This window comes from Pongo abelii, chromosome 19, assembly GCF_028885655.2.
Source record: "Pongo abelii isolate AG06213 chromosome 19, NHGRI_mPonAbe1-v2.0_pri, whole genome shotgun sequence".
Lineage (NCBI taxonomy): Eukaryota > Metazoa > Chordata > Mammalia > Primates > Hominidae > Pongo > Pongo abelii.
In genome coordinates this window covers 7,468,115-7,479,012 of record NC_072004.2, presented here as the reverse complement: position 1 = coordinate 7,479,012, position 10,898 = coordinate 7,468,115, and the positions used below count along the sequence as shown (strand labels likewise).

Here is a 10,898-nt window from a genome sequence, read left to right as displayed (position 1 = left end):
GGGGCACAGTGTCCTGGAGAGGGTGGGGTGGAGGGAGGAGAGAAAAGCCAGCTCCGAGGAGATTCCAGGGACAAAAGGTCAGGATGTTGGCACTTGGAACAACCCCCTTGGTGGGTGCCCAGGTGCATCCAGGCTCTTTAACCCCCCTCCCTGCTGGCTCGCACTCCACAGGCCTCCACAGGATGACTTCTTTTCATTATTCAAGTCTCTGCTCAAATGACTTCCCTGACCACCCAGCTAATGTTGCCCCTCCCCTCCCCCTCCTATTATGTTACAGGATTTTATTCCCTTTATTGCTCTAACCGCTATCTGAAATAATCCTGCTTATTTATTTGTGTTCTTGTTTGTGTCTGCTTCCCTTCTACTATGCTTTAAGTTCCATCAGAGCGGGGATAGTGTTTGTTCTTTTCTTTTTTCTTTCTTTTTTTTTTGAGACGGAGTCTCGCTCTGTCACCCAGGCTGGAATGCAGTGGTGCGATCTCCGCTCACTGCAAGCTCCGCCTCCCGGGTTCACACCATTCTTCTGCCTCAGCCTCCCAAGTACCAAGTAGCTGAGACCACAGGCACCGCCACCACGCCCGGCTAGGATGGTCTCGATCTCCTGACCTCGTGATCTGCCCGCCTCAGCCTCCCAAAGTGCTGGGATTACAGGCGTGAGCCACCACGCCCAGCCTGTGTTTGTCCTTTTCACCAACGAATCCTCAGTATCTAGAACAGTGCCTAGTACGTAGCAGGTGCTCAGGTGGCCTAGGTTAACCCTGAACGTCAACAAGGGGCCAGAGTTAAATGTGGATGCCTTCTCCATGCTGAAGACTCCACTACAAACACTACTGGCTGGATGGAGGCAGTTGTAGATCCTGAGAAGGTCTATAGGGTCAAGATTAGGAGAGGTACAAGGTGGGGCTTGGGATTTGTGTCTTCTACCCTAGAGACTCCCCAGGGCCTCCTTACCCTGGGGTCATTTAGGTCCTGGCTGATCTCTGCAGAAGGGGACAGCAGCTCCAGTGAGTGACTCAGCCTACTGCCTGGGTTACTGGTGAAAAGATTCTTGTAAGAAACTAGGAGGCTTGGATACTGGGATTCTTATGGGGTCTGGAGATGGAGGATGCTTTAACCTAATGGTTCTTTTTAAGTTTTTTTTTTTTCTTTTTTTTTTGAGACAGAGTCTCACTCTGTTACCCAGGTTGGAGTACAGTGGCACAATCTTGGCTCACTGCAACCTCCACCTCCTGGGTTCAAGCAATTCTCCTGCCTCAGCCTCCCGAGTAGCTGGGATTACAGGCGCCTGCCATCATGCCCAGCTAATTTTTGTATTTTTAGTAGAGACGGGATTTCACTATGTTGGCCAGGTTGGTCTCAAACTCCTGACTTCAGGTGATCCGCCTGCCCCGGCCTCCCAAAGTGCTGGGATTAAAGGTGTGAGCCACCGCACCTGGCTTACGTAATGGTTCTTGAGAGGAAAGAGGATGGGGGGCTTGAGCCCCAGGGCTCCTTAGTAGGCTGGGAGCTTTGGGCTAGGACACAAGGGTTCCTAAGAGGGCTGAAGACTGGCAGCTGGGGGGTAGGGGCTAGGGGCTTGGATATGAGGGTTCCCCAGGGAGGGATGCTGGGCACCAGCATTCTCTAGAGGTCTGTGGTTGAGAGCTGGGTCACCGTATTCTTTGAAGGCAGAGATATTCCCGAATCTGTCTGCTTTTCCCAGCTGGGACCAGCACAAGCCAGTTCTTGCTTAATGGAGTAGAGACAAATTCGTTTGGGAACACAGCAAGTGGACCAAGACTAGGAGAGACAGAGAGAGAAGCGACTTTCTCCCTCTGCTCTCCTCCCTTTCTTTCTCCCTGCCTCCACCCCTTTTTCCAGAACCCCTACCCACATCTCTCTGTGACCCTCTCACGTCCCCTGCTGCTCCTTCCCTGGGCAGCAATGGCCGGTCCAAGGACCAGATGACTGAGATGTCAAAATCCCATCTCTTCCCTTCCTCCTGATCTCTGTGGACCAGCCATGGAGGCAGGAAACTGGAGTCTCAAAGGGAGTAGCTCCTGCGGAACGAAGTGGGTCCTGGCTTCCAGAAAGAGACCTGTATCCAGAGTATGTCTGTCGGGGTTTTTGCTAGGATCTCCGCCTAAGAAGTCCTCATTTCCAGCCGGACGCGATGGCTCACGCCTGTAATCCCAACACTTTGGGAGGCCGAGGCAGGAGGATCACCTGAGGTCAGGAGTTCTAGACCAGCCTGGCCAACATGGTGAAACCCCATCTCTACTAAAAATACAAAAAAATTAGCCGAGGGTGGTGGTGCATGCCTGTAATCCCAGCTACTCAGGAGGCTGAGGCAAAAGAATCGCTTGAACCCGGGAGGCGGAGGTTGCAGTAAGCCGAGATCGCGCCATTGCACTCCAGCCTGGGCAACAGGAGCGCGAAACTCCATCTCAAAAAAAAAAAAAAAAGAAGAAGTCCTCATTTCCTTAGAGAACCTCTCCTTGACACTCAGACTAAGTTAAGGCCTCCCAGTCTCCATGTTTTCTTTTTTTCTTTTTCTTTTCTTTCTTTTTTTTTTTTTTTTAAGATGGACTCTTGCTCTGTTGCCCAGGCTGGAGTGTAGTGGTGCGATCTCCGCTCACTGCAAGCTCCGCCTCCCGGGTTCACGCCATTCTCCTGCCTCAGCCTCCCGAGCAGCCGGGACTACAGGCGCCCGCCACCACGCCCAGCTAATTTTTTGTATTTTTAGTAGAGACGGGGTTTCACCATGTTAGCCAGGATGGTCTCGATCTCCTGACCTCGTGATCTGCCCGCCTCTGCCTCCCAAAGTGCTGGGATTACAGGCGTGAGCCACCATGCCTGGCCAGTCTCCATGTTTTCACAACTCTCCGATTCTTCTTTATCAGTGCTTCCAACTATCCGCTTATTAGTTAGCCTTTGATGGATGTCTGCTTCCCTATGGGACTATGGGCACCAAGAGGTAGGAACCAGAGTGTTTTTGCTCATCAAGACAACTCAATACTTGGCACAGTGCCTGGTACATTGCTAGTGCACAGCTGAATAAATGAATAATCAGTAACTTTCAAAGGGGGTTCTTAGGTGGAGCTTTAATGGGAAGCGCCAGTGCCATTGCCTGGGCTCTGGGGGCAGCTGTGAGTCCAGATCTCATGGCTTCTGTTCAGGGCCAGGTCCACATCCAGCCTCTGACCTTGTGCCCAAAGGCCATTCAGGCAAAAAGAGGTGGAAGAGTCTTCTCCTAGAGGGAGGTAGTGCAAAGTTGTCATTAGAGCATTAAGGTGGCTCGGATCCAGAATCTCCTCCCCACTTTTCCACTCCTCCAACCTGAGTTTGCAAAAGCACTACCTCCCACTGCCCCCATATCTTCTTCTTGTGGCCTATTCTTTTTCCCTCCCTGAGGTTTCCTTCCCCTCAAAATGTGCTGCCTCCCTTGAGCTGTTTCCAATGTTGTACTCATGAACTTGAACATCATTCCCTCTTACCTGGTAAAGCCCCCAGGAAGAGACGCCCTTGAGGCTTGGCCCAGAGGTTAAGGAGGGGAGCCAGGTCTAAGGGAGGCAGGGCAAGGACCTCCATCTTCAGCCCTTGGCTCAAGACCACCCTGGACATACTCAGCTTCAGCTGAAGAGGGAGTCCCAAGACCAGGGGCAGATCCAGCCCTGGCCCCGACCCAGAAGACAACACCACCTTCTGCAGAGTGTGTGAGAAAGGGAGGGTAGAGAGGGAGGGAAGAATGAGCCGGGCCTACTGCCTGTGGCCTCACCCCTAGCTGCCTTAATTCTGCCTCTTCGCTATGCCTCCACCTACTGGCCATTCTCACCACTTAAATCCTGCCCCAGTTTTTTTTGGCTTGACCCTTTTTGAAACCACACCTGCCCCAAGTAAATATGCAGTCTAAGTCAAAACTGTTTGCTTGCTGTGGGCAGCTTCAAGATATGTCCCTCGCCCCTACCCCCCCACCTGAGTGCCATCGTAAGCCTTATTTTTATTTTTATTTTTTTGAGACAGGGTCTCACTGTGGCCCAGGTCAGAGTGCAGTGGCACATCATAGCTCACTGCAGCTTCAAACTCCTGGGCTCAAGTGAACCTCCTGCCTCAGGCTCCTAAGTAGCTAGACACGTGCTACCATGCCTAATTTTTTTTTTTTTTTTTTTTAGACAGAGGTCTCTGCTATGTTGTCCAGGCTGGTGTCAAACTCCTGGCCTCAAGTGATCCTCTGGTCTTGGCCTCCAGCACCTGGGATTACAGGCATGTACCACCATGCCTGGCTAATTATTAATGAAAAACAATTTTGTGGAGCCAGAGTCTTGCTATGTTTCCTGGGCTGGAAGTCTTCCTAATATTGACATTTTGGACTCTCCTCTTCCCTCATTGCTCCAGGCTCCACTGAATACAGGCAGCGCCCCATTGTCCCCCTTTACTTGATCTTGGAGGTAGAGACTGAGCCAAGATGGGTTCTCCGGTGTCCCAAGAGCAAGGAGGTGGCCTGAGCCTGCTGCCTGCTTGAGTCCCAGGTCCAAAGAGAAGGCCCAGGGCTCTGCATGAGGCTGGGGAATGTCTGTGGGGAGAAATGATTATCCTGAGGCCTCAAAGCTGGGGCCTCAAGGAGGAAAGGGGCCAGTGGTAGAGCAAGACAGAGGCGGGCCGAGCTGGCCAGGGTGGGAAAAATAGACTCCGAGGAAATCTACCTCGGAGATTGAATTCTGCATGAGTCCCTGGAGGGAGAAATATCCCAGGATTTGATTCTACATCACAGCTTCTGAGGCTAGTGGGGGCAGATGCTGAGATCTCGGCCTGTTTGTCCAGCCAGGAATCCCGGCGCAGGCAGCCATCCAGGGCAGGAACCAGCTGGAGTGTGACAGAGATAAGACATGGGGATGTAGAAATCAGGGCATCGGAGCCCCAGTCCCGGCCTCCCTGCCCTCAGTTGACTCCCCTCCGAGCATTTGGCCTCCCCCTTGCAGCTCTCAACCCATCCCCTGTCCCTAAAAGTGTGGACTTAGATTCCCATGGCCAGCCACCCAGCAGTGCTTTACCAAGCTTTGGCTAGGATTCCACCCCTGGTGTGTAGTTACCGGCAACCGAAGGTTGGAAGCGGGGAAGAGCAGCCCCCCAAGCGCAATCCTCATGATGGGATGGCGTTTGCTGGTCAGGGGCCCAGAGACCTGTCTCAGGCGCAGCACCTCCTCCCCATCCACCTTCAGCAGCACAGAGTCCCCCTCCATCTTGACTTCCACCTGCAGGAAGGTTGGAAGCAGAATCAGAGGCCCCTGGGATCTGTCTCTGCCACCTTCCTGTGAGGTAGCCTAGTACTATAGTGGAAAGAACATGCCTTAAAGAAGCAGCTAGCATCCTTGGCCTTGGGTCACTCAGCTCTTGTCACTTATGTACTGACTGAGCCTTAGAATTCCCATCAGAAAAGATGGGGCCAAGAATAGCTACTTTGTGGGGGTTCGTGTGGATTAAATGAGATGACAGTGGTAAAGGGATGCCCAATAACTTGGTTTTGTTCCCTTTCCTCAGACCAGCTCCAGACATCCCTCCCCTGAGGACCAGAGCTAGCTTACCTGGTGCCATCTCCCATCATCCAGCTGTGGTCCAGCACCCACCGTAAGCTGGGCCCAGTGATTGTGCAGTTGGATCTCAGGCCTGCCGTCCCGAAGTCCCAGCATAAACCAGTCATCCTTAGGGTTGGTATCCCCATAAAAAATCACTCCCTCTGGGTCCCAGGTTCGAACCTCAAAGGAGGAGGAGGTTCTGGAAGGACGCAGAAGGAAAAGATTGTGTATGTCATGTGCCCTTTGAGAGCCAGTGTGGGTTTTGGGGAGATGGTGTTCACAGATAAGGAAAGGAAGACAGGGAAAAGAGAAGAGCTGATGGAGAGAGGGCAGAGCCAGGGGACTGGGTCAAGGGCTAGGCCAACCCCATACTTTGTGATCTTGGTGAGGTCAAAGGTCATGACAGCAACAGGCTCTTGTCCTGGGCCATTGCTGAGGTGGATAGCCGGAGGGTCCTGGGCCCTCTATCAGAAAGAGAAAACAAACAAAGCTGAGTAGGGACATGTCAGAGACAGACAGAGGGAGAGGCCCTGCTACAGGGCCAGAGGAGGAGAGAAGGGAAGACTGCATGAGCTGAGGGCGCTGTCCCGCTCCCGCACCTGGGTGGGGAGAACAGGTCTCAGGGCCCATCCCTGGCGGGTGTGACGCAGTAGTAGCAACAGCAGCAACAGCAGCCGGCGCGAGGTGGCCAGTGGGCCTCTGCTCTCCATAATCAGCCACTGTCCACTCGGCGGCTCAGACAACTCTTGGGAGAATGTGTAGAGGCAGGCAGCCTTGCATGTGGGCGGTGGAGGGTTAAAGGTTGCCCGGGGAGGAGGGGGTAAAGGAAACAGGGGCACTGACCCTTGACCCCTGCCCAGGGGCCCAGTCACAAGACCCAGCTACCACCCCTCTGGGGATCAATGGGGTGAAGGACAGAGTCCCCTCCACTATCATCCTCCACTGCCGAGAAAGTTTCTGAACTGGTAGAGGATATTCCATCTCCCCTCTCCTCCTCTAGGGCCTGATCTAGGTCCTCCGAGATTTCTGTCCACTTGGGGAGGCTGCATTCACAGGCCTGAGGTCTAGAAACAGTCCTGCCCTGCGTCCCAAGTAGCATCCTGTATCAGGACTAGAAATGAGATAATGGAATCCTAAATTTCTAGCTGAGTGACCTTGGGCAAGTCACTTCACCTTTGTGCTTCAGTGTCCTTGTCTGTAAAATGAGGAGAATAATACTTTACGGGGTGACTGTGAAAGAGGGTTCATTGAGAAAATGCAGGCACAGTGCCTGGCATCTGGTCTGAACTCCTCTCCCAGTCTTTTCCCAGGCCTCTGAGGCCTGCCTCCCAAGAAGGTATTGTCTGTGTGTATGATTCAGTGAATATTAAGAAGAGACCTGCCCCTGCCTCCCAGTTATCTTCTCTTATCCATTTATTACAGGGCCTAAACAGTCTAGCAGTAGAAATTCATCACCCACTCGCTGACCCATTTTATTTTATTTTATTTTATTTTAGACAGAGTCTTGCTCTGTCATCCAGGCTGGAGTGCAGTGGTGTGATCTCGGCTCACTGCTGCCTCTGCCTCTCGAGTTCAAGTGATCCTCCTGTCTCAGCCTCCTTAGCAGTTGGGACTACAGGTGCATGCACCACCACGCCCAGGTAATTTTTTTGTATTTTTAGTAGAGACGGGGATTTCACCACGTTGGCCAGGCTGGTCTCCAACCTCTGACCTCAAATGATCCGCCCACCTCAGCCTCCCAAAGTACCTGGATTACAGGCGTTAGCCACAAGGCCCGACCCTCCCTGACCCATTTTATTTTATTTATTTATTTCGAGATGGAGTTTCGCTCTTCTTGCCCAGGCTGGAGTGCAATGGCACGATCTCAGCTCACTGTAACCTCCACCTCCCAGGTTCAAGCGATTCTCCTGTCTCAGCCTCCCGAGTAGCTGGGAGTAAAGGCATGGGCCACCACACCTGGCTAATTTTTGTATTTTTAGTAGAGACGGGGTTTCACCATGTTGGCCAGGCTGGTCTCAAACTCCTGATCTCAGGTGATCCGCCTGCCTCTGCCTCCCAAAATGCTGGGATTACAGGTGTGAGCCACTGTGCCCACCCCGTGACCCATTTTAAAACGCAAATGACAGACCGGGCTTGGTGGCTCACATCTGTAATCCCAGCACTTTAGAAGGCTGAGGTGGGCAGATCACTTGAGGTCAGGAGTTCCAGACCAGCCTGGCCAACATAGTGAAACCCCGTCTCTACTAAAAATACAAAAATTAGCCAGGTATGGTTGCCCATGCCTGTAATCCCAGCTACTCCAAGGGTGAGGCAGGAGAATCGCTTGAACTCGGGTGGGAGAGGCTGCAGTGAGCCGAGATCGTGCCACTGCACTCCAGCCTGAGTGACAGAGTGAGAATCCGTTTAAAAAAAAAAAAGAAAGAAAAAGAAAAAGAAAGAAAAAAGAAAAAAAAAATTAGCCGGGCGTGCCGGTGCGCGACTGTAGTCCCAGCTACTCCGGAGGCTGAGGCAGGAGGATCGCTTGAACTCGGGAGGTGGAGGCTGCAGTGAGCAGAGATCGCGCCACTGCACCCCAGCCTGGGCGACAAAGCAATACTCCATCTCCAAAAATAAATAAATAAATAAATAAATATAAAAATAAAACATTTAAAAAACGCAAATGCCCCCAGAGGTAACACTTCATGCTACTCAAGAGCTGCAGGAAACAGCTGTCAGAGCTGAGGGTGTTAAGGCTTACCCAGGGTCGGGGCGGGTGAGTGAGCCTGAGGCTAAAGCAGGTTATCACTGCATATGTCAATTTAAAAAGCACTGCGGGGGAGCCTTTGAACCGCGGGGTATCTCGACCCAGGTTGGGACACCCACACAACCGCAAGGAAGCCGCCGCACTCCAACCTTGAACTCTACCCAGGGGCCCAGTCACAAGATCCAGCTGTCGGGGGTGGGGCTTGGGGAACGCGGCTGCGCCTGTTCTCCAAGCTGATTGGCTGACGGTTGTGCCCCCTGCTGCGACAGAATTCGAGGGGGTGGGGCTTTGCCAGGACAGAGGACCGCCTCGCTGGCCTACTGTCTCCGCCCCCACGGCGCCGGAATCCCAGCTCCACTTACCAGGCCGCGGCTACCCCGTCGCCCCCGCCACTCCCGCCACCCCGCTCTCCCAGGCTCTTCAGGATCCAAGTTTGTAGGCCCTTTAAGGGGTCTAGTTGCCCTTTGCGGGGCCCTGGGACTTTGGTCCCAGACAGGGGGGATCCGGATGGCTTCCGTGCGGATCCGAGAGGCCAAGGAGGGAGACTGTGGGGATATCCTGAGGTTGATTCGGGTGAAGACTGTGGGCCGGAAACCAGGGGGTCAGAGTGGCGCGGCCAGAACGGGGACGCAGGAGGCGGGGGCAGGGGAGGGGCTCGCCTTGGGACCCCGCTCGGGGAGCAGCGGGGCCCTTCTGCTCTAATCTAGCTTCCGTACCCACGCCTTAGGAACTAGCCGAGTTCGAAAAACTCTCGGATCAGGTGAAGATCAGTGAGGAAGGTGGGGGCTCAGCGCCCAGGTTCTGGCGGAGGCTGGGGAGGAAATAAGGGATGGGTTCCCCAGGCGACAGCTCCAGGCTGGGCATACACCCAGGTCCTCTTTCTCTATCTCTTTGTTACAACTCCAATCTCGGCAGCCCTGAGAGCAGATGGCTTTGGAGAGAATCCTTTCTATCACTGTTTGGTAGCAGAGATTCTTCCAGCGCCCGGGGAGCTACTGGGTAAGAGCACCTGGTCCTTAGAAGTCCACCTCTCCAGCCGGCCTCAGGGGTCTCCCCACAGGCTCCCAGAAGCCTTACTCCCCTTTTCTCACTCTCAGGGCCCTGCGTGGTGGGCTATGGGATATACTATTTCATCTACAGTACATGGAAGGGACGCACCATTTATCTGGAGGATATCTATGTGATGCCGGAATATCGGGGTACTGGGCAGAAGCTGAGGCTGGGGTGGGAGCAAAGCACCCCACAGACCCCACCATCATCCCCTGTCCCCAGATCCCAGCCTGTGTCCTTTTCTGATCCCCTTCAGCTCAAACAATAGCTATTTTTTGCCTCTTCCTCTCCACAACAGGTCAAGGGATTGGTTCCAAAATAATCAAAAAGGTGGCTGAGGTGAGGAGAGGGGTGGGGGCGACAAGTGAGGACCTGAAGAGGCAAGGGTATATGGAGGGGGAGACCTGGGTTGAATGAGGGAGTGAGAAAACCTTTTTCTTTTTTGACCCCAGAAAAGTTAGTGTTGTCTTCTCCCACAGGTGGCCTTGGATAAGGGCTGCTCCCAATTCCGCCTGGCCGTCCTGGACTGGAACCAGAGGGCTATGGACTTGTACAAGGCCTTAGGAGCCCAAGATCTGACGGAAGCTGAGGGCTGGCACTTCTTCTGCTTTCAAGGAGAGGCAATGAGAAAGTTGGCAGGAAAGTGACGCCATCCCTAGGGGGATCTCTCTCTTGAGTTTCTCCTTCCCCACCAGCTCAAGCACTCTTCAGAGACTACGTCCACAGACACTGACGCTGAGGCCTCCCTGGAGGAAGGAGGGTTGGGGGTGCCTATCCTCAAGTATTGGAAGAGCAGAATTGAGGGAGAGACCTTTCTTCCTTGTTGAGGGTGAAAAATAAATAAGAAATAAGAATTACATGTCCTGATGTGGTGTTGGGTCTTTCTTTCCTTTTCTTTCTTTTTTTTTTTTTCAGACAGAGTCTCTGTCGCGCACGCTGGAGTGCAGTGGTGCTGCGAACTCAGCTCACTGCAACCTCTGCCTCACGGGTTCAAGCAATTCTCCTGCCTCAGCTTCCCGACTAGCTGGGACTACGGGTGCGCACCACCATGCCCAGCTAATTTTTGTATTTTTAGTAGAGACGGTGTTTCACCATACTGTCCAGGCTTGTCTCCAACTCCTGATCTCGTGATCCGCCTGCCTCGGCCTCGAAAAGTGCTGGGATTACTGATGTGAGCCACCGCGCCCAGTCCAAAGCCTTTTTTTTTTTTTTTTTTTTTTGAGATAAAGTCTTGCTGTTGTCCTCAGGCCAGAGTGCAAGGAGTGCAATGGTTCGATCTTGGCTCACTGCAACATCCGCCTCCCGGTTTCAAGCAATGCTCCTGCCTCAGACTCCCGAGTAGCTGGGATTACAGGCGCCTGCTACCACACGCGGCTAATTTTTGTATTTTTAGTAGAGACAGGGTTTCACCTTGTTGGCCAGGCTGGTCTCAAACTCCTGACCTCAGGTAGTCCGACTGCCTCGGCCTCCCAAAGTGCTGGGATTACAGGTGTGAGCCACCGCGCCCAGCCCACAGTCTTTTCTTTTCTTTTTTTTTTTTGAGACAGAGTCTC

At 53.1% G+C, this 10,898-nt stretch overlaps 2 protein-coding genes across 7 annotated transcripts; one reads left to right on the top strand and one right to left on the bottom strand.

Annotated features, from left to right (window-relative positions):
• Positions 1 to 3,063: 3,063 nt before the first annotated feature.
• SHBG (sex hormone binding globulin) lies at positions 3,064 to 8,631 on the bottom strand. 3 transcript variants are annotated; one of them, XM_024235681.3, is made up of 8 exons: positions 8,290 to 8,631; positions 5,925 to 6,016; positions 5,562 to 5,751; positions 5,070 to 5,231; positions 4,683 to 4,842; positions 4,416 to 4,552; positions 3,477 to 3,684; positions 3,064 to 3,232 (listed from the first exon to the last, which is right to left on the bottom strand). In XM_024235681.3, exons 2-8 carry the CDS (start codon positions 5,951 to 5,953, stop codon positions 3,084 to 3,086), a joined length of 1,035 nt encoding a protein of 344 aa, XP_024091449.3. In that variant the 5' UTR covers positions 5,954 to 6,016; positions 8,290 to 8,631; the 3' UTR covers positions 3,064 to 3,083. The 3 variants fall into 3 exon arrangements, with proteins under 3 accessions (XP_024091449.3, XP_024091448.3, XP_024091450.3); XM_024235680.3 differs by lacking the exon at positions 8,290 to 8,631 and adding an exon at positions 6,152 to 7,443; XM_024235682.3 differs by lacking the exons at positions 5,925 to 6,016; positions 8,290 to 8,631 and having other exon boundaries at positions 5,070 to 5,177; positions 5,600 to 5,698.
• SAT2 (spermidine/spermine N1-acetyltransferase family member 2) lies at positions 8,578 to 10,204 on the top strand. Of its 4 annotated transcripts, none has more exons than XM_002826970.4 (6): positions 8,578 to 8,868; positions 9,023 to 9,074; positions 9,211 to 9,294; positions 9,393 to 9,494; positions 9,644 to 9,684; positions 9,825 to 10,204. In XM_002826970.4, the coding sequence occupies exons 1-6, from the start codon at positions 8,803 to 8,805 to the stop codon at positions 9,990 to 9,992; spliced, it is 513 nt and encodes a 170-aa protein (XP_002827016.1). In that variant the 5' UTR covers positions 8,578 to 8,802; the 3' UTR covers positions 9,993 to 10,204. The 4 variants fall into 4 exon arrangements, with proteins under 4 accessions (XP_002827016.1, XP_024091455.1, XP_024091454.1 ...); XM_024235686.3 differs by having other exon boundaries at positions 8,594 to 8,896; positions 9,023 to 9,055; XM_024235687.3 differs by lacking the exon at positions 9,393 to 9,494 and having other exon boundaries at positions 8,591 to 8,896; positions 9,023 to 9,055.
• The last annotated feature ends 694 nt before the right edge of the window (positions 10,205 to 10,898 follow it).

What these genes read in the sequence shown, in the direction of transcription:
- SHBG (XM_024235680.3), bottom strand. Translation starts at nt 6,262, where the DNA reads ATGGAGAGCAGAGGCCCACTGGCCACCTCGCGCCGGCTGCTGTTGCTG. An exon ending in CTTCCAACCTTCGGTTGCCG is followed by an intron (nt 4,843 to 5,069) that starts GTAACTACACAC and finishes GTCACACTCCAG; the next exon opens with CTGGTTCCTGCCCTGGATGG. An exon ending in GTCTCTACCTCCAAGATCAA is followed by an intron (nt 3,685 to 4,415) that starts GTAAAGGGGGAC and finishes CACACTCTGCAG; the next exon opens with AAGGTGGTGTTGTCTTCTGG.
- SAT2 (XM_024235686.3), top strand. Translation starts at nt 8,803, where the DNA reads ATGGCTTCCGTGCGGATCCGAGAGGCCAAGGAGGGAGACTGTGGGGAT. An exon ending in TGTGGGCCGGAAACCAGGGG is followed by an intron (nt 8,897 to 9,022) that starts GTCAGAGTGGCG and finishes CCCACGCCTTAG; the next exon opens with GAACTAGCCGAGTTCGAAAA. An exon ending in AGCGCCCGGGGAGCTACTGG is followed by an intron (nt 9,295 to 9,392) that starts GTAAGAGCACCT and finishes TCTCACTCTCAG; the next exon opens with GGCCCTGCGTGGTGGGCTAT.